The sequence below is a fragment of the Muntiacus reevesi genome, chromosome 7, assembly GCF_963930625.1.
Source record: "Muntiacus reevesi chromosome 7, mMunRee1.1, whole genome shotgun sequence".
Taxonomy (NCBI): domain Eukaryota; kingdom Metazoa; phylum Chordata; class Mammalia; order Artiodactyla; family Cervidae; genus Muntiacus; species Muntiacus reevesi.
Window position 1 is genome coordinate 64,962,021 of NC_089255.1, and position 25,011 is coordinate 64,987,031.

The window sequence follows — 25,011 nt, forward strand, 5'->3', positions numbered from 1 at the left end:
GAGTACATCATGCGAAATGCTGGACTGGAAGAAGCACAAGCTGGAATCAAGATGGCTGGGAGAAATATCAATAACATCAGATATACAGATGACATCACCCTTAAGGCAGCAAGTGAAGTGGAACTAAAGAGCCTCCTGAAGAGAATGAAAAAACTGGCTTAAAACTCAACATTCAAAAAACTTAAGATCATGGCATCTGGTCCAATTACTTCATGGCTACTAGAAGGGCAAAAAGTGGAGGAACAGTGGTAGATTTTATTTTCTTGGGCCCTAAAATCACTGAGGACAGTGACTACAGCCACAAAATGAAAAGAGGCTCGCTTCTTGGAAGAAAAGCCATGACAAACCTAGACAGCATATTAAAAAGCAGAGACATTACTTTGCTGACAAAGGTGTGTATAGTCAAAGCTATGGTTTTTCCAGTAGTCATGTAAAGATGTGTGAGGTGGACCATAAAGAAAGCTAAGTGCCGAAGAATTGATGCTTCCAAATTTTTGGTGCTGGAGAAGACTTCATGACAGTCCCTTGGAGAGCAAGGAAATCAAACCAGATAATCCTAAAGGAAGTCAACACTGACTATTTATTGGAAGGACTATTGCTGAAGCTGAAGCTCCAATACCTTGGCCACCTGATGTGAACAGCCAACTCATTGGAAAAGATCACGATGCTGGGAAAGATTGAGGGCAGGAGGAGAAGAGGGCGACAGAGGATGAGACGGTTAGATGGCATCATCGACTCAATGGTCGAGTTTGAGCAAACTCCAAGAGATAGTGAAGGGCAAGGAAGCCTGGCACGCTGCAGTCCATGAGGTCGCAAAGAGCTGGGCACAACCTAGTGCCTGAACAACAACAAATATCTTCTGGTTGTCAATTCATTGACTTCTACTCTTTAAAAAAAAATTTAACAGCTTTATTGAGATATAACTGACATACCGTGTAATTGATCCATTTAAAGTGTGTAATTTCATGGTTTTTGGTATATTCACAGAAATGTGCAACCATCAGCACAATTTTAAAATGTTTTCATCACCTCAAAATGAAACCCTGTACCTCTCAGCTATCACTATTTCTCTATTCATCCTTATGCAAGCACTAACTTTCTGTCTCCACAGATTTCTCTGTTCTGAACACTTTACATGAATGGAATGATGTAATTTATAGCTTTGTGATTGGCTTCTTTCACTTAGTATATTTTCAAGGTTTATCCATGTTGTAGCCTGCTCTTTATTATTTCCTTCCTTCTGCTTGCTTGGGATTTAATTTCCTCTTTTTCTAAATTGCTAAAGCAGAAGCTTTAGATCATTGTTTTGTTTTTTTAAGGATGAAATCTTTTTCAACATACGTATTTAATAGCAAAACAACATTTTACCAACTCAATCATCAGTTCAGTTCAGTTGCTCAGTCGTATCTGACTCTGTGACCCCATGTACTGCAGCATGCCAGGACCCCTCCCTGTCCATCACCAACTCCCAGAATTTATTCAAACTCATGTCCATTGAGTCGGTGATGCCATCCAACCATTTCATCCTCTGTCATCCCCTTCTCCTCCTGCCTTAAATTTTTTCTAGCATCAGGGTCTTTTCAAATGAGTCAGTTCTTTGCATCAAGTGGCCAAAGTATTGGAGTTTCAGCTTCAGCATCAGTCCTTCCAATGAACACCCAGGACTTTGGATCTCCCTGCAGTCCAACGGACTCTCAAGAGTCTTCTCCAACACCATAGTTCAAAAGCATCAATTCTTTGGCACTCAGCTTTCCTTATAGTCCAACTCTTGCATCCATACATGACTACTGGAAAAACCATAGCTCTGACTAGACAGACCTTTGCTGGCAAAGCAATGTCTCTGCTTTTTAATATGCTGTCTAGGATGGTCATAACCTTTTAATTTCATGGCTGCAGTCACCATCTGCAGTGATTTTGGAGCCCTCCCAAAAGGAGTCTCTCACTGTTTCCCCATCTATTTGCCATGAAGTGATGGGACCAGATGCCATGATCTTAGTTTTCTGAATGTTGTGGTTTAAGCCAACTTTTTCACTCTGTTCTTTCATTTTCATTAAGAGGATCCTTAGTTCTTCTTTGCTTTCTGCCATAAGGGCTGTGTCATATGCATATCTGAGGTTATTGATATTTTTCATGGCAATCTTGATTTCAGTTTGTACTTCATCCAGTCCAGCATTTTTCATGATGCACTCTGCATATAAGTTAAATAAACAGGGTGACAATATACAGCCTTTGATGTACTCCTTACTTATCAACTCAATACTGACTCTGAATAATAGTTTTAATAAAAAATAAAAAATATTGATCAACAGGGTGGATTATCACATTCACAAAGTCAACTCATACCAACGGAGTTTTCATCATCTTCAAGGATGTGATTTCGCTGTCTAAGACGACCTGAAGCCAGCATAAGGTCATCATCATCTTCCTCATCATTTACAATTCCTTTTGAAAACGAGTGGGTTTTGACTGCATTGTCATTTAGACAGCCACCAACATTACTTGAATCATCTCCATCAAAAAGATCATTATAATCCTTTTCTACTCTGCTAGACACCTTCAACAAATTAATACAAATAAGAAAGTAGTAGTGAACTATTAAGATAAACACAATTACTCAAAAGGCAACCTTTTAACATATACCTATAAACTCTACTGAGTAAGCAAATGCCTTGGTAAAAATAATTAGCAAATATATTTATGAGGACTGTCATTTATATTATGAAAAACCTAGTCCTTACTTTAAATGCCTTATAGTCTATAGATAAGGTGGAAGTATAAGACAGACACGTAAAGAAATACATGTGTATATCCAAATATAAAGCAAGATTTTATTCCTCACAATCATTACCCAGAAAAGAGTCACCTCTGAGTCCTTACAAAGTCTCTCACTATGAGATATTCTCTCAGTTATTTTCTTTTTGAACAAGATACTGCTTAGGAAAGATGTTTAAATGACCTCAGTTAAAGCTTGTTCTGGGGATATTTTTGGAAATTTTTTGATGCTTATCGCAGTAAACAGAACCAATAGAAAATCAAAAGTGGCAATTAAACTCAACATTAATCATTGATTCCTAGGAATATGAATATATTGCAAATACTGAATGTCACTGTAGAAAATTTTTGAAATCACTTAAAAAAGTGAGCAGTAAGCAGTTATGTTGTAAAGATCACAATTATTAATATAGAATGAATAAAAACCATACAATGTTAAGTCAAAGGAAAAACATAGCTGGGAATAAAAGTCTAGTAAGAACACCATTAATGGATTTAAAAGGGACTATAACACAAATTTGTTAGGTAGAAATGCATATAAATGTGTTCTGGAAAGTTGACATTAAAAAAATGAGAGAACAAGAAAAATATTTCTTAAGTTCATATGACTGAATAATTAAATAACTAGTAACTATTTTATCCATAGTCCTAAATGTTTACATACTCTAGTTGGCAAAAACATTTGCTTTTAACTTTGTTATAAAAAATGAGAATTTTAATCTTTTCCTTACAGAGGGGCCAACTCAGTGCTAGAGGTGGTGTAACAGAAATATGTACTGTGAGGAACAAAAGCAAAAAGGAGAGAGATGGCAACTCTAGATAGAAGGGCTAAGGTTTTATAAGCAGTGACAAACTAAATTAAAAAAAATTTTTTTAAATTGTTTAAAATTTTATTGGAGTACAGTTGATTTACAGTGTTAATTTCAGCTGATTCAGTTATACACATGTGTATGCTTTTTCATATTCTTTTCCATTATGGTTTATCACAGGTTTCCTGTGCTACACAACAGGACCTTGTTGAACTAAAAATTATTTCTCAATTTACTTTTTGTTTTTATCAATGTTATACATACATATAGTCAGTTTTGCAGGTTTAATATAAAAACAGATGATGGATTTGTTCACTATCTTGATTATAGTTATGGTTTCAACATTTACCTAATCATACATTTCAAGTAAGTGCAGTTTACTTTGTATCAACTGTACTTCAATAAAGCTATCTAAGAAAAAATAAGCTACAACGATATGCCATACAACACAGGGAACATAGCCAATATTTTATAAAAACCATAAATGGAATACCTCCTTTAAAAACTGGGAATCACTATATTATATACCTGTAACTTACATAATACTGTATGTCAACTATACTTCAGAAAGAAAATTCTTCTGTTTTGGTCTTTTTCCCTACACAGATTCCCCCAAAGATCTTCCAATCTCTTGCTTGAAAAGCGTAAGACTGGCTGACAATGCTCTGGGAGCCGAGTATGAAAAGTGAGCTGGAAATTTGAATGTTCAAGTATATACACTTTCATTTATTCTTTTTCAGTACAGTATTTCCCCTTCACCCAACACCACTCAATTGTACCCAGTGTAACCTTACTTAGAGAACAAATCAGCTTTCTTCCAGAATGTACACAGGGGTGAGGGAGGACAATTACCTAGCTGTGCTCACTGCTGCTGATACTGAAGGGATCTACTTGCTTATTAAATCAACCCTCCTGTTTTCAGCTCCACTTTTACATACCTAGGGTTACCAAATTCCAAATTTTGGGGACTAAGCCAAGCAAGCTAAATGGCACCTCAGCTGACCCCCATTGCAGTCTTAGGACTCAGCTTTTTGAGAAGTTCAATCTAGTTTCTAATTGTCCTTCTATTTTCCAGCTTCCAGATTTTTTAGTTTTTTACTATCATCATTTCAACTATCTCCTTTATGAGATCATGCACTTAAAAAAATTGTCAGGATTTCCTGGTGGTCCAGTGGTTAAGAATTGGATTGGGTTTGACTGGGTGCAATTGGGCTGGGTTGGGTTTGATTCCTGTCTGGGAAGATCCCACACGTCACGGGGCAACTAAGCCAGAAATCCCTAACTACTGAGCCTGTGCTCCTAGAGCCTGCACTCTGCAGCAGAAGCCGCCACCACTACAGTCCATGTACCACAGCCGGAGGGCAGCCCTCACTCGCTGCAACTAGAGAAAGCAGAAATGACCCAGCATAGCCAAAGATCAATAAATCAATCTAAGAAAATAAAACTCAGTAGTTTTAGTAGGGCTTTCAGGTATCAAGTATTCGAGCATACATAAAACAAGCTTTGAGAGTTGAGGCTAAGTCAGGACAGAAAAACTTTAGGTTAAACTAAATTACAGCTATTAACTCTAATTTTCATCTATAAAACATTTAACTAAAAATTCTTAGAACACAAGAATACTAAAGCAGTATTTCACAAAGGCATTTCTTGGAGAGCCACGGAATATTAATGGACATTGTATGGAGGGAAAAAAGTTTCTTAGGAAAATATATTTGTGAAACATTAGGATAAAACAAGTTTAAACAGTTCTGTGATAGAGCATTACTGAACTTCTAACAACATAAATTATAATTTTCAAAGAAAGTAACACTTTGCAGTGTTTCCCAAATTCATATGACCACAGAAAGACTGAAGAAAAACTGTTCGACCCTGTTACTTATTACCTTACTGTTTGACATCTTTCCATTGGGGTCACAAACATTCTCCAGGAGTCCCAGATTTCCTTCTGCATCAGTATAAGCTATTTGGCCACAAGTAGGATGCCATGACAGGCCACAAATTGCATAACCTTTCTCATGTTTCACCCTAAAAATTAAAACGTAAGCTCTTAAAACCTTGTCAAGAAAAACATAAGCTATCCATTTCTGTAGGTAAATTTTATTTAGCAAAGTTTTGATAAACGTATCTATTAGTGTGCATTTTAACAATCTAGTGATCACAAATTTGAAATGCTTAATAATAAAACAAACAAAAATCTAATAAAAATAAGCAAAAAAGAGACAAAATATTTACTTAATCATACCTTTCGATGCAATTTTTGGTTTCCACATTCCAAATTATAATTAAACCATTAATACTCCCTGCAGCTAAATATTGTCCACAAGGAGACCAGGTTACTATATTCAGTGTCTAGCAAAGAAAAACAATTAATAAATAACCATTTTATATAATTTGAAACTAAAAAACTCTTTTTATTACCAAATTCAAAATTTTACAATCCTTATTATATCCAATTTTTATTTAAATCTGATATACAAATGGCAAGACAAAGTTTACTTATTTTTTCATGTTCTTTTCCTGCAATATTTAACAAAGTAATAGCAGCTACTAGTTTGTTTATCATCAGAAAATTACACTAGTACAATTTTAAAAACAGAGTCTAAGAAATGCTTTTATCCTGGAGAGACAACACAAGTTATCCTCTTAGCAGTCATCAAGATGAAGAACCAGGAAGTGAAATGAGTCATACTAAGAAGCATAATTGCTGACCTACTGGGCCTCTATTTCCTAACTTCAAAATGGGTAGCATGAGAAAAAAAGGGGTGAGGGGGTGAGAGAAAGAGAGAGAGACATAGACTTAACAACCTTTCCTGTTCTAAAATTCCAGGGTCTAATAAACAAGTCTCAATGAAATTCACTTAACAATAAATGCTTACTACTAATAATGTGAGAGTTACCTATTCTAATACTACGCTAGGCGTTTGACTTCTTACAAGTTAAAAGATTTTCTTATCAAAATTCACAAGGGAGAATGGTCAAATAGGACCTAACAAAGACTTATCTACTGTCCAATTATTGGCTAACTGAAGAAAGGCTGAGGGCCGGAAGATGGAATTATTCTCCATGTCCAACAATATTTAACTGTAATTGTATTAAAGCAAAGTATGCAGTAAATATTCCCATTAGCCTCTTGAAAGTATCACTTACAAAACCTACCTGAGAGATGAAATTATCTGAAAGATCAAACTGGTTACTCCAAGTTTCTCTTCCGTATAACTTAACAGATTTTTCCACAGGAACCGCCAGTAACTATTAGGAAAGATAAATGATTTAAGTAAAAGTTTACATTAGGTTTAAACAGGAAAAAAAAGCAGAAAATTCATCCAAATAAGAGCAAAGCTATATTTTAATTGGCAAGTAACCAAACTCAGAAGGTTACTTAAAATCCTAATAAGCAAAGAATGGGTGATGATCACTCAACTGCTTGTACTGAAAAACAAAGCACTTACAATACTCGTATTTTTAATACCATTTCTTAAGGCATATAAGCACTTTGGATCTAGAAATTCATCTTGGACTTTCCTGGTAGTCTAGTGGTTCAGAATGTGTGCTCCCACTGCAGGGGGCTCAAGTTTAACACTTGGTCGCAACGTGTGGCCAAACAAAAAATTTTTTAAAAATTCATCTCACTTGCTGGAAGGAGAGAAGGGAGCCACAATACTTTTGTGTATCTTAGAAAAAGGAAACTTATCTTCCTACGTATTCTTCCAAAGAAACAGATTAGTAGAAAATGACATATTCTTTTCACACTTACCAAAAAAATACTTTATTTGTTTTTAAAATTTTAATGTTTCATAAGCAAAGAAAAATACATACCAGATTTCTCAACTATCACTTTAATGCTGAATGTACTCATAAAAGTTTACATGACACAAAACGGTATACATTGAAAAGTCTCTCTAATCCCTAATCCTATTTCTACTTCCCAAAAGCAAAGAACTTAAGTACAGGCTATACATGAATGCATTATGTACATATATGCAAATAGAAACAATAAACAGTAGCATTCTATCTACTATCTATATCTACAGCGTTATAGCCTGATGTTTTAGTATTTCTAAAGATTGATTATTCCTTGTGAAGACACAGATATGCCTCATTCTAACAGTTGCAGGGTATTCCACTCCCAGGAATAAATACCACAATTTAACTAGTTCTCTATTAAAGAACAATTAGGATGTTTACAATCTTTTGCTACTACAAATAATGATAAAACATTTTTGCCATATGTGATACATAGTGCATATGTGCAAATATATCTATAGAATATATGCCTAGAACTAGTTCGATTAGTCATGCATTCCAATAAAAACTGCCACAACCTCTTCCACACAGTTTATATCAACCCTTTGAGGTTTGAGCATCAGACAAATGAAAAACATATGATCATGTTTCAATTTGTATTTCTTTCAGTATGAAAGCAAGTGTTAGTTGCTCAATACTGTCCAACTCTTTGGAACCCCGGGGACTGTAGCCCACCAGGCTCCTCTGTCTGTAGAATTTTCCAGGCAAGAATTGGAGTGGGTTGCCATTCCCTTCTCCAGGAGATCTTCCAACCCAGGGATCAAACCCAGGTCTCCTGCGTTGCAGATACATTCTTTACCGTCTGAGCTACTAGGGAAGTCCTTAGTATGAAAGGCTGCATGTATTTTCATATGTAAAAGCCATTTGTGTATCTTTTTCTATACACTGTCTGCTAATGTCCTTGTTCATTTTTTTATTGGGATCTTACTGATTTATAAGAACTCTTGACTATCAAAGAAATTAACTCTATCATATTATTTCAAGCTCTCAGTTTACATTTGTCCTTTGCCACTGAAATATTTTTTTATATTACCGAACTTATAAATTTTTTCTCAAAATTTTCACATACACAGAGAATCTGAAAAACAATACAGCAAATATCTACATAATGAGACTCACCATGTGATAGGAAGGCCCCAAGATGGTTCTCAGAAGTTCTCACCTCCTGGTATTTATGCTTTTTGCCTGTACCTTTATTAAATCTCCTTTTCTTCACCTTTATAATATACTACATTCCCACATATGCTTGATCTACCTCTGTTTAATAGATACCTATCTATTCATGAGTAAGCAGCAAACTTTTAATTTCCATAGCACACTGTATATTTGATTTAACTAGATTTCACCACTTCTCTTTTTCAAAACTTTTAGTTGTCCATATGGCTTTAGAATAAGTTATTTGATCCCCCTAAACATCTTACTGATATTTTATATTGAATGTTTTCAAGACTATAAATAGTTTAGGTAATAACTGATATCATAATATCAAAAATTCATTTCAAATAATGGGATATATTTTTTAATGTACTTTTCTATGTATTTTCATTTGCAACAACATGGATAAACCTGAAGGTATTATGCTTAGTGAAATAAGTCAGAGAAAGGCAAATACTGTATGTTATTACTTACAGTTGGAATCTAAAAAATAAAATGAGTTAATGAAATGAATAAATAAAACAGAAACAGACTCACAGATAAAAAGAACAAATTAGTGGTTACCACTGAGAAGAGAGGCAAAGTGCAAAAGAGGGGCTAGAGATTAAGAAGCACAAACTATATTGTATAAAATAAATAAGCTAAAAGGATATCTTGCACAGGGGATGCAGCCAATATTTTATGTAACTTTAAATGGAATACAATCTACAAAAATTCTGAATCATTATGTTGTACATCTGACACTAACATAACATTGTAAATCACCTATTCCTCAATAAATAAGTAACTTAGAAAAAAGAATGGGATAAATTTTTTTCTGAAGTTTTCTTTTACTCTTCTGGGTAGCATGTTTCTCTTTATTTGGCTCTTACATATTTTTTGGAGTTTACTCCAAGTTATTTTATCTTTTCCCGCCATATTTTCTAAATGGCTGCTGTTTGTATACAGGACTGTTACTGGTTTCATATATTAATTTTGCTTCAAATTACCTGATTGAATTTTCATATCAGTAATATTTTTCCCTCAGTTGATTTCCTTGGGATACAAGCATTTTCTTGTATACAAACATTCTCCTTCTCTTCTTTCAAATGTCTCATATCCTTCCATTGTCTAACTGTATCAGCAAGTACCCCCAAAATGTTAAACACTAGTAGTAAAAGTTGACATAACAAGACTGTTTCCACACTGTTTCATTTAGAAAAATAAAGGGGAAAAAAATAGAAAAAAAGACAAAACTTGAAATGTTTCTTAAACTTTTCAATAATAATTAATTGGCTTTGAGCTCTAAAATTTACAGAATAAACAAAATAGTTACAATTAAAAAAACTATTCTTACACTCAAAGACTACAAGGACTGAAACATACAAGTAAAACAAAGGTTGAAAAATAGGAGTCACTCACCTTCCCACTTTTTGGCTGCCAAGCAAGTCTGCAGATTGATTTTGCATTTACCACATCATTGCATTTTTGTAGCACTGGCCAACTAATAGGACATGTCTGATTTAAAAAAAAACAAACAGGAAAACTCAAAAGTCTTCTGACTGAAAAATAATCATTTTAAATAAATAAAAATGAAAAATAAAATGCAAAATAAAAATTTATTTCCCTTTATGAAAATTCTCCCCAAAAGATAAGCAGCACTAAATACATTTAATAAGTGGTTTCTTGAAACTGATATATCGCTCAGAAAAAAGCAACTTAATTCACTTTAACCTAATTATAATACAGTATTCAATTTACCTAAGTTTCTTTAAGTTTTTCAGAATTACAAAGAGCACAAGTCTTAAATAACTAACTCAATAAGAGTATTTCCTATGTAGAATAAGCAAACAATATACTCACTGAATAAACACAAGCAGAAACCCCCAGTACATTAAAATCTTAAAGTAACTATGAAAAGAAACTTGAGAGATCTACTGTAAAATGTCAAGCTGTCAAAGTCAATTCTTTCAAACAGTTCAAACATGAGGGAAGAGACTGTGGTTATGAGCTGAAGCATATTTGTGGGGGATGTTTTTCTCATCAGCCACATCATCCCCACAAATGCCAAGCCTTCTCTGATTGCCTCAGGAAGAATTAATTGTTCCTTCTGCCAATCCAGAAAGCACTTTCTTCATACCTCTTTTAAAACTACTACCAGGCTGGGTTAGAATAAATTGTGTGACTCTCGAAGTCAAGTGTGGCCCATGTCTTATTTTCAAATCCCCAACATCTAGGGACCAAAATATGGTAATTAGTTTGTAAACATATAATGATCAAATTTCCCCTACTGACTTACCAAACCTAAAAATGAAATATAAATCTACAATTTCATTGTGATTGGGTACAAAATCAATTAGTCTTCAACATATACTTTTGAATAGATTACTGTGGAATTCAATCACAAAACCAGTATTTTATGCTACTGAAAAGAAACGAACTAAGAAGGAAAAGAATTACTAATTTGGCCCAATAATACATTATGTAACACCCAATATATAACCAAATAGGCAAACAGTTTTAAATTCAAATTGATAAGTTTACCTGATCTGAAATTTGCCACACTTTGACAGATCCGTCACAACTAGCTGATGCCTGCAGGAATAAAACAATAGATTTCTCTATAGTTAGAGCCATAATACTATATGGAAACTGGTTCAACTGATAAACAGGCTTTTATCAGTTGCATGAAATTTTATGCTAATTTTCTTACAGCTTTAAACATAAATTCACCAAGAAATGCAAAAAGAGGGGAAAAAATGATCACCAGAAAGATGTCCTTAGGGTCAAAGGAAAGACTTAAAACAGGGGCATCATGTCCTCGAAATGTTTTCTGTTGGCTGCAATCCATCACATCCACAATTTTGACTAGAAAGTCACTAAGAACAAAAAGAGTAATGTATATCAATAAATGTCCATGCAAAAGGCTCTCAAAAGCTATGACCCAAATATTTCAAAAACACAAGAGTAAATGCCGTCATTTCTTTGTAGCAACATGTGAAATCTGGCACCCATATCTAATAACTTACCTTTTAGTTTTACTCTATAAAGATGCTATAAAAACGATAACCCTATATGCAAAACAGAAAAAGAGACACAGAAGTACAGAACAGACTTTTGAACTCTGTGGGAGAAGGTGAGGGTGGGATGTTTCGAAAGAACAGCATGTATATTATCTATAGTGAAACAGATCACCAGCCCAGGTGGGATGCATGAGACAAGTGCTCGGGCCTGGTGCACTGGGAGGACCCAGAGGAATCGGGTGGAGAGGGAGGTGGGAGGGGGGATCGGGATGGGGTAATTCTATAGCTGATTCATATCAATGTATGACAAAACCCAAAAAAATAAAAAATAAAAAAAATAAAATATAAATAGCAAACATGAAAAAAAAAAAAGTAACTCAAGGTTTCCTATGTGTTAAATACAAATACTTTTAGTAAGTGGCTTCCTTAGTTAAATCTTAAGCTTCTATTATTTGCTAATCTAATTACGGTAATAATCATTTTTAAAAGCACTATGCCAGCACCTCCCTGGTGGTCCAGCGGTTAAGAATCTGCCTTGCAATGCAACGGACACTGGTCTGACCCCTGGTCTGGAAAGATACCAAATGCTGTGCAGCAACTAAGCTCTCGAGCTGCAACTACCTACACCGAAAATACTAAAAGCCCACTCGCCCTAGAGCCCATGCTCTGAGACAAGAGAAACCACCACAACGAGAAGTATGCTCATCCCAACAAACAGTTGCCCCCGCTTGCCACAACCAGAGAAAGTCAGTGTTCTGCAACAAAGACACCATAGCCAAAAAATAAATAAGTAAATCTTTAAAAAAAATGAAAAGCACTAGGCCTTTTACTCCAATTCAGCAATTCACCAATTACACTTTCTTCTTATGACAAATAAGCATCAAGAGAAACAAAAATCCTAACTGTACAGTCTAGGTTCTATCTAAAATAATTTTTAAAATTTTGTATTCGATTATCATGTTTACTCAGTCTTTTCCAATATTTACTTAGCAGGCTGTCAACAAAGCAATATATCTCAATTCACAAAGAAGCAAAAGTTTATCATCAAAAACCTTTACTGGAAAAAAAGACTAAAATATAATAATTAAATAAAAACAACAAAGAAGGACTAGAGTCCTGAAAATGTTACTCTGAATCCAATCAACGAGGCCATTTTGTCCTAATATCGTTTCATTTTCTGATACCAAAGAGCCTTACCTAGATCCAGCAGCAATTTTTGTACCATCCCCATTAAAGACCACATGGTTTGCATTTGTGGTGAAGCGAGTCAATATTCCATCCGGAACTCCTTCAGGAAACGTGTGCACTTGAATAGTATTATTAGATACTGCAGTGACCAATTTTCCATTCTAGAAGAAAAATAAAAGAAACACTGGTAAAAATGAATTAATTGGGAGTCCCTCAATAGTTAAAAATCCTATAAAAAACAACAACCACAAATTTACAAATGTAATCCATGTTAAAAGAAAAATAATCACTCAATGTACAACTTTTCTGAAATAGCTATTAGCGAGAGAAACTTATATGCTGTCTTTAGAAAATTTAATTCCCCTTCATCAGCCCAACTTTTAGCCTCTGATTTTTCTTGTACTTCTGCCAAGAAAAATAATTAAATAGTGTTTTATGGATTCCCAAATGTCACAAAAAAAGAGACTCTGACAAGAAAACATAGCTAGTCTCAGTGAGGGAACAGCACAATGGAAATACTATCAGTGTTGCCCTATGTTTCCAGAAAACAAACATCAGATGTCTTTTTGGAACAGGGTAAAGTCTAAATGCAGAATTCACTGCTCCATTTTTTTTAAGCACGCCACATAGTAGTGGGATCTAAGTTCCCTAATCAGGCATTGAACCCAGGTCCCCTGTAATGGAAGTGCAGTGTTCATCTAGTATTATAAAAACACTTGAATAAATAGAAAATTTTAGGATCTGAATATGATCAGCAAACACCGTTGTTCTGCAGAGCTTTTAGCTAAGAATCATAAAAGGTTAAGGATCTGCCCTACCACCTTAATTTTTACTACTTATCCAGGAAGAATTAAGTCCTGATGGGCGAGACCTAGTCTACCAACCCCACATACAATTTAAAATATCATACGGTCAGTTTATTAATTTATATTAAATAACAACTGCCAAAAGACACAAACTACTCAAGTTTGTTAATGAACATACTTTACCCTACAGCAATAGGTCTTAGCCATATTTGCACCACTTAGGACCTCTCAGCTTATCTGCAGCAACTGCTCCCATTCTAATGGGAGAAGAACCTGGTAATACAATGGCAAGTTACCATACAGCAGTATTTGGGGACATGTATCCATCTGTTCAAACAACAGTACAGACAATTCAAATTTGAACTGTGATAAACACCTCTGAGTTCAATTACTGGAACACTGGTGAAAAATACTGTTTATGCCTGTTTGCAACTACTGTATATAATTAAAAACTCACAAAAAACTAAATTGACAATGTTGAAGATAAGCTAACAATAATTTAAATGTGAAAACAATAAGAGAATTAACAAAAAACTATAACCAACTCAACACAACACTGATGGTGCTAAGTGTTCTGTGGCCAAACAGTTAAAACACCAACTATTTAAAAAAAAAAAACAAACCAACTATTTATTTATGTGCATGGACAGAAATTCTGCAACCTGGTTATTCTTTACTTTGCAGACAGATTTCTTAGTAGAATACTAAGCATCCTCAGTTATCTCCAGTAAAGAATCTTGGTAGCTGTTTAACACAACTTTAGCCCTCTATTCATGTGAAAATGTTAAAATACATAACTACACTAACTCCCTTGCAAGCCCGGAATAAAGGCCTTGCTTTGAAGTCATTTTCAAACAAATCTACTAAGAAATCAACTCACTACCAGTATATAATGTCAACTAGTAAAAATGAAAGAAAAAAAAGGAACCATGCAAAGGATCAGAGCTGTGTTCTGGATCAGGTCAAGACTACTCTTTTCCTAGGCACATTAGGGAGGAACTAATCCCAGTAAAGGATGACTTGGGCCCACTGTGTTCCTTACTAGCCATTTGACCTTCCTCTGAGCTTTGATTTTCCCAGAAAAAAAAAGACAATGTAAAATACTAGGCAAGTATTAACAATAGTTAACTACTCACAGATACATTGATACATCCCACTTTTACTATTTTGGAGGGTGATACTTTTTTCCTGCTTTGTTCTCAATTAAAGCACCTAATTACATTTTCCTTATAACCAATTATGCTTTAAACAAAATCCATTGTAAAATTGCCAACTTTGCATGGCTATTTGGAAGCATCTTTTCATTGAAGTATTGGATTGGCCAAAAAGTTCATTCAGGCTTTTATTTATGTTGTTATTGAGACTGCTAAAGCTTAGGCAGGTTGATAGGGAGTCCAAGGACCCTCAAGGAGGAGGAGGAGACCAACATTCTTTATATATTCTTCTGCCTTAAACCATCTAGTCACGCAGACTCCACAAACAATACATTTTGCTCATGAGTATTTTTTTCTTCTTTTTTTAAACTCCACGTTATTAATTATAATGGTAACCGCATATCTTGTCTGAGAACCTGTTTTTCCCTCAAGACTTACACAGTGACAATATATCTCGCCCAAGGACATGTTGTAGGAATACATTCCCCCTAGCTAATCCTGTGCTGGTGTTATCTCAAGATGTATGTTATGGGGGAAAAAAGCTCCAATAGCGCTTTTACAACCTTGAAACAGTCTTTTGATCTATTGTTAGTGACTAATTAAAAGTATGTAACGCTCTGCTCAAACTGATGACAGGGGTGTTTTCTCTACCCCCTTCTGATGTCTGTGTCAGAAACTTTCTCTGCTCCTTTTCAATAAACTCTCTTTGCCACAAGCCTTGAGTGATTTCTGTTATTTCCATGAGGGAATTCTTCTCCCCACAAGAGCCATGAGCTGGGTAGAACATGGCCTGCACTCTGTGGCTTCACCACATCAGGACTAGTTTCGTCTCATTATGGAAAACCAGAATGAACTTTGAGGCCAACCCTATACAGCTAACCCTATACTATAAATTCCATTCCTAAAGCCAAACATTTTAGCACTTAACATGGGACTTCTAATGGGCTGAATGATGTTGATGCTCAATCCCTAAGTTGTGTCTGACTCTTTGCGACCCCATGGATTGCAGCACACCAGACTTCTCTGTCCTCCACTATCTCCCAGAGTTTGCACTGCTCAAATTCACGTCCACTGATTTCGTGATGCTATTTAACCATCTCATCCTCTGCCATCCCCTTCTCCTTTTGTCGTTAATCTTGCCCAGCATCAGGGTCTCTTCCAATGAGTCCACTCTGCATCAGGTGGCCAAAGTATAGGAGTTTAACTTCAGCATCAGTTCTTCCAATGACTATTCAGGATTGATTTCCTTTAGGATTGACTGATTTGATCTCTTTGCAGTCCAAGGGACCCTCAAGTCTTCTGCAGACCATAATTTTAAAGTATCAGTTCTTCTGTGTTCAGTCTTCTTTATTGTCCAACTCTCACATCAGTACATGGCTACTGGAAAAATCATAGCTTTGACTCTATGGACCTTTGACTATATGCCTCTGCTTTTGAATATGCTCTTTAGGTTTATCATAGCTTTCCTTCCACAAGCAAAAGCATCTTTTAATTTCAAGGCTGCAGTCACCATTGCAGTGATTTTGGAGCCCAAGAAAAGAAAATCTGTCACTGCTTTCACTTTTTCCACTTCCATTTCTCATGAAGTGATGGGACCAGATGCCATGATCTTAAGTTTTCTAGTGTTTAGTTTCAAGCCAGTTTTTTCAATCTCCTCTATCACGCTCATCAAGCAGCTTTTAGTTTCTCTTCACTTTCTGCCATTAGAGTTGTATGATCTGCATATCTGAGGCTGCTGATATTTCTTCCAGCAAGCTTGATTCCAGCTTGGGATTCATCCAGCCCAGCATTTCGCATGATATACTCTTCATGGAAGTTTAAGCAGGGTGACAATACACAGGCTTGTCATTCTCCTTTCCTAATCTGAACCAGTCAGTTGTTCCATGTCTGGCTCTAACTGTTGCTTCTTGACTTGCGTACAGGTTCCTGAGTAGACAGGTAAGGTGGTCTGGTATTCCCACCTCTTTAAGAATTTTCCAGATTGCTGTTATCCACAATCAAAGGCTTTAGCATAGTCAATGAAGCAGAAGCAGATGCCTTTCTGAACTCCCTTGTTTTCTCCATGATCCAACAAATACTGACAATTTGATCTCTGGCTCCTCTGCCTCTTTGAAACTCAGCTTATATACATCTGGAAGGTCTCGGTTCATATACCGAAGCCTAGCTTGAAGGATTTTGAGCATAACCTTGCTATGATTTAGTTCATATTTATTGTACAACAGTCATTTATATTTTTCTCCTGGGAAGACATTTTCTATCCTATATGACTATTTAAAAAAGAATATCTAAAGTATTTAAGACCATCTTATCTACCTTAATGAGTCTAGGTTTGAAAAATACATGAATTCTATAGAAAAATTCTTTTTTCTATCCAAATACAATACACTTAACTCAAAATTTATCAAAAATAAAAACTCAGATACTTAGTTTGCAATGTCCTTCTGAAAACATAGCTCCATTCTCCAAGGAATCTAAATCTCATTCCCATATTTACTTTAAATAAAACATTAGAAATATGACATAAGTATATATCTTGAAAAAGTTAATGAAACAGTCCTTTTTTCCAGTACAATTCCTCAAGTTACGTGAATTAGTAAGCTAAAATTTTGAAAATATATTGTTAATTTTCAAAGGAAAAAAGGAACATTTAAAACTCTAAAGATAAGGTATAATTTCTTGCATATATTTTAACTGGCTCACTGTCACTATCCATTAATCACTTTTTATAGAACACCCAGGTTTTACCTGTAAAAATTTTAGGCAAATTACGGCATTATTACACATTTTTAAATATTATTTCATAAGAGAAATAAAAAATATATCTGTATTCAGAACTTCTATAAAAAACATTTTTCATCCAAACATCACATGGCAGTGTCATTTCATATCAATGGCTGTAGTTTTTTTTTAATACCTTTAAAGCACATGAATATGCTTTTTCTCCAACATTAATGGACTTTGGGTCATCATCATCCAAGTCTTCCCAAATCCTCACATCACCATCACTTCCACAAGTTATAATACAGCTGTGAAGGAAACACACTCATTAAAAAGTCACCCAGTTTTAGGTTTATTAATTTTTTTGGAATGCTACTTTATCTCTTTTTTAATAAAATCAAGGTATTAGCCAATATGTTTCCTTATTTTACATATATTAACCTCGATAACAAGGACTGTTAACCTCTCATTCTGTAAAATAAAATGTTAAGTTTATGTTCTCTACAGTTTCTCCTTGGCATAAAATTCTTTAGATATTTGCAATAATGTATGAAAAGTGAAATGTGTAATCTCTCTGTAACAACAGGGGCCAGGTCTACTTTGATTACCATTGTGCCTACAGCACAAAGCAGTCTCTGACAGAAGCTTTGATAAATGTTGAATGAATAAATGGATGAATGCAAGAGCTCAATTATCCAAAGCTGATTATTCAAGTGGCTATCTGTCGTCTCTCAAATCTTGTTTTCTGAGTGCTGTTATTCATTTGTTTTGTCTTCTCTAGACACAACAGTAAATAAAATACAAAAATAAAACGGTAAATTGCAAAGAGTAGCCATATAAAAAACTATGGATGGGGGCTTCCCTGGTGGCTCAGTGGTAAAGAAGCCACCTGCCAATGCGGGAGACACAGGTTTGATCCCTGATCTAGGAAGAACCCACATGCAGCAGAGCAACTAAGCCCACACGCTACAACTACTAAGCCTGTGCTCCAGAACCCAGAACAGCAACTACTGAGTTCATATGCTGCAACTGCTGAGGCCCATGCTCCTCAACAAGAGGGCTCCACAATGAGAAGTCTGTGCACAACTAGAGAGTAGCCCCTACTAGTAACAACCAGAGAAAAGCCCACACAGCAATGACGACCCAGCACAGCCAAAAATAAAAACAAAACTATGGATGCTCAGAAGAAAAAAATTAATTTCCACTTGGAAAGTCAGAAGGGTTCATAAGAAAAGGACAGGTAGGACTGGATATGCTGAAATTGGTAAAAAGGACAGTTTCAAACAGACACTACTACACGAATCAAAATAAGAAGCTAGTAGAGCATAGGGGAGTTTACATGGAGCAGGCAGCCAGGAAATTGAGGGGGAAAAAAGTAGATTGACTTTAAGGCGAGAGTAAGGAGTTTGGATTCGGTTCTATAAAAAATAAATAAGAGGACTCTAAGTCTCAGTTTGCCCTGGACGTTCTTGATTTATGCACCCAGCTGATTTGGCATTTATCCTAATTTTTTGCTTTAAAATATATTAGTTGCATCAAAATTTGTCCTAATTTTTCACTTTAAAACACATTAGTACTAGTTATGTAAAAATTGGTGAATTTGACAGACTTCTTTTCCCTTTCAGTTTCTGCCATGATCTTGTGCGTGGTGTAACAAGTGCCAAGAATAGAGTTCTAACCTCAACATGTAGGTAAAACTGCAAGACAACCACTGATAATCCATCTCTCCCTTTCCAACACTTTCTTGATGTAACATAACACCTCTTTTCAAAGACAATAGGTGTTAACTGATAAAAAATTTCTTATGTTTTGTCACAAATTTTTTTACAAAAAAATTGTCTTGAAATAGTTTTTGAATAGTAATATGTTACAGATCTATTAAAAAGAATAATCTGCCAATCACTAATTCAAAAAACTGTACTTTACTTTGAAACCCTTCTCCCCATTCTCAAAGGTGTCCTAGGTAGATGATAAATGAAGAAATCCCCTGTAAGTTTTTAAGCAAAGGACTAATTCTATCACGCCTTTATCCTCTCTCCCACAGTAAGGCTCTTTCCCTAATCTAACCACCCCTCCCTAACCCTTCCATCGGGCCTCATGAGATTCACGGTCAGGAACCAGCAAAATCAGCTTTTTTCTGAACACTCCTCTGAGAACACTGCTTCCTCTTCAGCCCTCTTAAGTGGTGGCTGACTTCTTTTCTACATCCCTCTGGGACCCTATGTTATTACCCTGTCCATTCTATTGCCACACCCTACTCTCTAAAGAAAAAAAAAAAACAAAAAACCCTGAAACTGTCATCAGACCACCTACAAATTCTTCAAGAGAAATCCCTTGTTCCCTAACGATTTTTAGCAGAAGGCTCCTTGTTATTCTCTAACACTATTCCTACTGCAATTCTGTATTTTCAATATCCATGTAGATGAAACCTTCTGATACTTGATCTTGTCCTCCATCCTATCTCAGACTCAAATGGTCACAGTCTAGATCTTGTCTTTATCAACATTGCAATTGATTCATAATCTGTTTCAAGCATCTTAATCACTTACTGTTTCACCTTATATCCTTAATATCCTAACTCCAATAATTTTAAAATTCTATTACAATTCTATCTACAATCTACTGAAAGTACCTTTACACTGTTTCTCATTCCCTCAAAATTCTCACATACCTCCTAATCTGATTTAGATCCATACTGTCACTAAAATGAATTCTTTGCGTTACACTCAAATAAATCCTTTGACTTTCACTTTGTCTATTTACCCAAAAAAAACCCAACTGTGGTTAAACATCCAACTCACTGCTTATTAATAAATTTGCACTTACAGAGCTAAACAGAACTGGAGAAAACACAGAACCAGATTATTTCATCCCAATTTAAATTCGTAACTATTAATTTGAATTAGGCCTTTAATGCTGCCCTGTAATCCAATTACATTTCCCTAGTTCATTCAAACTACCCTCTCTACTAACCATCTATCTCATATCTACTCTTCTTTCTTCAAAGCTCTACCTCCTGTCCATTCTCAACTGATGACTTTATCTCCTATCTCACTGAGAAAACAGAAACAGTCTACAGAAATTATCCAAACATTCTCCACATTGATTCTAGGTGCTCCTTTCCTCTATAAAACTGACCATGCGCCTATCTTTGGGCAATCTCTCCTGCTTTTTACTATACCATAGCTCCTCTCATCCACTCAAAGACATCACTATAGCAATTCTCCCTCTTTTTATTCTAATATTGGCTTAACCCTCTTTTGGTTCCTCTCCACTGAAACATATGCTATAATCTTTCTCACCTTAAAGATTACCTTTCCTGACTTCACATTCCTATTCCACTACTCTCATTCTTTGAGTGTCATCCTCATAAACTCCAATCCTTTTCTATTCTCCTAAATCCATTGTAACAAAGCTTTTATTCTTACCACTCCATTAAAAAACCAAACAAATAAAAATACCCTCAACTTGACCCACCAGTAGAATTTGCCATAGTGTATTTCCTCTGTCTTAAAATATTTATTTGGCTTACTGATACCATTCTTGTCTCTTGATTTTCTACTTTCCTTGCAATCCCTTCTTATTTTCTTTAGCTATAACTCCTTCTCCTACTTGATATCCTAATATTCTGGAGTGCCCAGGCCTTAGACCTACAACCTCTTAAAAAAAAAAAATACATTCACTCCCTACCTAGATAATTTCATCCAAGTTCACAGCATTAAATCTCATTTACATATTGTCAACTCCCACATTGAGATTTCCAGCCAGGACCTCAATCCTTCACTTTTTCTAATTCATATTCAGTACACCCATTTCAGTTAATATATGATTTCTAATTTCCCTTTTTGTTGTTCTTTCTCAAACCTTTATCAAATGTAGTATTTGTATACCTATATATATATGTATATTATATGTATGTATATATATATGTATAATATATATATTAGAAAACTTATGAATTTTTGCCTAACTAAAAAATTTATGACATTTTGATTCCACTTGTTTACTCTAGCATCCAGTATTAGTGCTAAAAGTCTAGAAAGCTTATTATCTGTGATTTAAAAAAAAATTTGAATGACGCTTGAAACTTCTAATCCAATTCTGAGAATATAAAGACATACTATGTTGTAAAAAAAATAAATAACATGTGACACAGTATTAGAAAGTACAAATTTTATTTAAATTTCACAAAATTTTATGCTAGTGTCCATTGTTTTCATGCCTTATTCAAGATTCTACATTGTATTTAGTTGCATTGAGCAGCTTCAGCTACATGCAACAAATTCTGATAAATCCTCTTTTCATTTGTATTGTTATAAATATTTTCTAATATTCCTTGTTATAGCTTCTTAGATACACCCATCATTTAAAAGTGGACAATTTCCAAATACATGGGGTTTTTTAAGTATCTTTGATATTAATTTCTCATTTCAATGCTTTCTTCTCTGCAATCACTGTCATGCGTTTTTTTCAGTCTTTTTTGAGGCTTTCAATGGCTTAAGTCAAAGGTCTCTCTTGGTAAATGCCACATTGCACTTGAAAATATGTGGGTTATTTTCAAATATCTTTTGATACTGACTTCTAACATAATCCCACAGTGATAAGAGAACAGACTCTATACGATTTCAAAACCTTCAGACCATGTAATTTTTGTACCTTGTTTTATGTCCCTGGATATGTTCCAGGGTCTCCAGTTTACAGTCTATGTGAACTTGAAGAGAATTTGTATCCTGCTGTTGTGTGAAAATTGTATAAATCTTAATTATGTTGAATTGGTTCAAAGCGCTTTTCAGGTCTACTATATACTTCTACTTTTCTGTCTATTCATCCTATTAATTTTTGAGAGTTTGATATTGGAAATCCAACTAAAAATCTTAATTTATCTAACCTAAAAAAAAACTGTAGTACATAGAGGAACTATGTTATTTTGTTCTGTATTTTCCAAGTCTGCTGTAAACGTATTATCATACTTTCATAATTAAAAAAAAAAGACTCCCTTCCAAGGTGATCTCATCCAAGTTCATAGCATTAAATATCATTTACATACTGACAACCCCCACACTGAGATTTCTAGCCAGGATCTCAATTCTGAATTCCAAGAGGTATCACCTAAAGATGCAGATTTCTATCTCAACCTCAAGTTTCTTCTCTGAGCTTTAGACCCATTTATCTAACTGCCAGGTGCAATGGGGTTTAGAATCTAGCTGTCAATGCAGGAGATGCAGGAGACACAGACTTGATCCCTAGGTCGGGAAGATCCCCTGGAAAAGGAAACTGCAACCCACTCCAATAGTCTTACCTGGAAAATTCCATGGATAGAGGAGCCTGGCAGGTTACAGTCCATGGGGTCTCAAAGAGTTGGACACAACTGAGGGACTGAGCACAAAAGTACTAAATCTCCAGTTGGATTTCTCAAAGAAATCTTACACTAATTAGGTTCAAATGCAAACTCACTCTCTCCACTTCACAACCTCCATTTCAAACGTTTTGCGTATTTCTGAATAGCCAATTACTTCCCCAAATATTCAGAAACGCACTTTATCCCAAACATTTTCCTCTCCTTCATCCTTAGTATCTGATCCATTCTGATGGTTTTACCTTTTAAACATCTCCTGAATGCATTCTCTTTTTTCCATATCCATGTCTACTCTAGTCCAAGCTTCCATCACACTCAATGGAACTAATACAGATATCTCCTAATAGTCTCTCTGCATCCACTCCTGCTCCTTTTCCATTTCATCCTGCATATATCTTTTCAAAAATGAGACAGATCACATTTCTTTGCTTCAAATATTTAATACCTTCCTACTGATTTTAGGATAAAAATTAGATTCCTTAATAATGTCCAGAAGGCCTTGAACAGGATGCCTACTCAATACCCTCACAAATTCAACTCTCATCAACCTCTGCAACACTCTCTTCACTTTAGCATGGCTAGCTTTCTTTCAGTCCTTTAAGAAAAACGTGGTGGGCTTCCCTGTTAGCTCAGTTGAATCCACCTGCAAAGTAAGAGACCCCGGTTCGATTCCTGGGTTGGGAAGATATGCTGGAGAAGGGAAAGGCTACCCACTCTAGTATTCTTGGGCTTCCCTTGTGGCTCAGCTGATAAAGAATCTGCCTGCAATGCAGAAGATCTGGGTTCGATCCCTGGGTTAGGAAGATCCCTTGGAGAAGGGAAAGGCTACCCACTACAAGGTATTCTGGCCTGGAGAATTCCATGGACTGCATAGTCCATGGGGTCACAAAGAGTCAGACACGACTGAGCAACTTTCACTTTGACTTTCAAAAAAGCTGTGGAATTAACCCCATTGGAACTTTTCAGTGTTCTCTCTGCCTGGAATGCCAATATCACCACCCCACTGCCACCATCATCCATCTCTTTATCCTTCTTAATGCCTACTCAGTCTTCAGATCTCATCCCAAGAAGCACTTCCTCAGAGATCCCTCCCTTCTGAAACTAGGCCAACTTCCCCCTCCTATACGCTTATCACTGCACATATCACTTAATAACTCTAACTGTAATTCTAAATGTACTTTTTTCAATTAATTTGTATTCTGTTTCTGTCAATCTACAAAGACTTTAAGGTCAATGAGGGAAAAGACTGTGCTTCGTTTGCACTATTGTATCTCTAGCCCCCAGTGGAGTAGACATGCAATATTTTCTCAGTGAATCAGTCAATAAAGGAGTGACAGCAGAAGTCACACAACTGGAGAGTACCGCATAGGAATTCAGAAAGCTAAAAGGGAAGCTGGAAGAGATATTCACAGTGAGGTATGGGGAAATCACTGTGGCTTATACATGATTTAACTTAAACTCTATGCTACTTATATCAACCTGTCTTATGACTTGTCAAACATACACTGTACACCTGCTTTAACCGATTAGGAAATGAATATGTTGAAAAGTTAAAATGGACTAATTGTAACTCAGGCATTCAAATTAGAGCTGGGTAGCCATTGTGGATATGGTTTCAAATATATTGCTGAATTGCTGAGAATTTGAATTTTCTGAACTGTATCAGATTCAAGGATACCACCAGCTGTTCTCAAAACAGCATCAGCTAGCAGCTGCCAACTGCAACCTAGTATATACAATCATACTGGACTCCAACTAATCCTTACTTAACAAGCACTCTTACTTCTTGCCCACACCAATCCTAATTCTGACAAACTTCTCATGCAATTTTGCAATTTGTGCTGTTGTAAGTCTCCCTCATTTTGTAGCTCAACAAAACACAATTCAAGTGCTTCTTTAATCTGCCTCTCCTGGGCTATATAGTCTTTAGTTCCGCTCAAGTAAAACTCTTTTCTATTCGGAGTGTAGACTGTTAATATAGATTATACCCCTCGAAGGGCCTAGAATAATCCTGAGAAAATATCACAATTTAGGAATCAAGCAGAGGAAATAAGTTAGGGGGAAAAAAAAACCCTATCAAAAAGTTTTGAACAATTTTAAAAAGCAAAGAACATCAAAAAAGGCCCTCCAAAAACTTTGAATTAACCACTAAATTTGACAATCAGGCAGCTAGCATTCTGGCAAAAATAACTAATAATGTGATATGTATTAAGGGGAATGTGGAGGAAAGCTCCTATCTTTCCAATT

At 35.4% G+C, this 25,011-nt stretch overlaps 1 protein-coding gene across 1 annotated transcript in view; it reads right to left on the reverse strand.

Moving 5' to 3' along the window:
* Positions 1 to 25,011, reverse strand: part of WDHD1 (WD repeat and HMG-box DNA binding protein 1) — a 58,982-nt gene that overhangs the window by 33,344 nt on the left and 627 nt on the right. The window contains exons 3-11 of the mRNA XM_065940067.1: positions 17,605 to 17,716; positions 12,740 to 12,891; positions 11,287 to 11,398; positions 11,064 to 11,114; positions 9,942 to 10,037; positions 6,738 to 6,830; positions 5,824 to 5,930; positions 5,465 to 5,606; positions 2,344 to 2,554 (exon numbers count right to left, since the gene is read on the reverse strand). Coding sequence (XP_065796139.1) covers positions 2,344 to 2,554; positions 5,465 to 5,606; positions 5,824 to 5,930; positions 6,738 to 6,830; positions 9,942 to 10,037; positions 11,064 to 11,114; positions 11,287 to 11,398; positions 12,740 to 12,891; positions 17,605 to 17,716 — 1,076 coding nt within the window. The remainder of the gene's footprint in view (positions 1 to 2,343; positions 2,555 to 5,464; positions 5,607 to 5,823; positions 5,931 to 6,737; positions 6,831 to 9,941; positions 10,038 to 11,063; positions 11,115 to 11,286; positions 11,399 to 12,739; positions 12,892 to 17,604; positions 17,717 to 25,011) is intronic.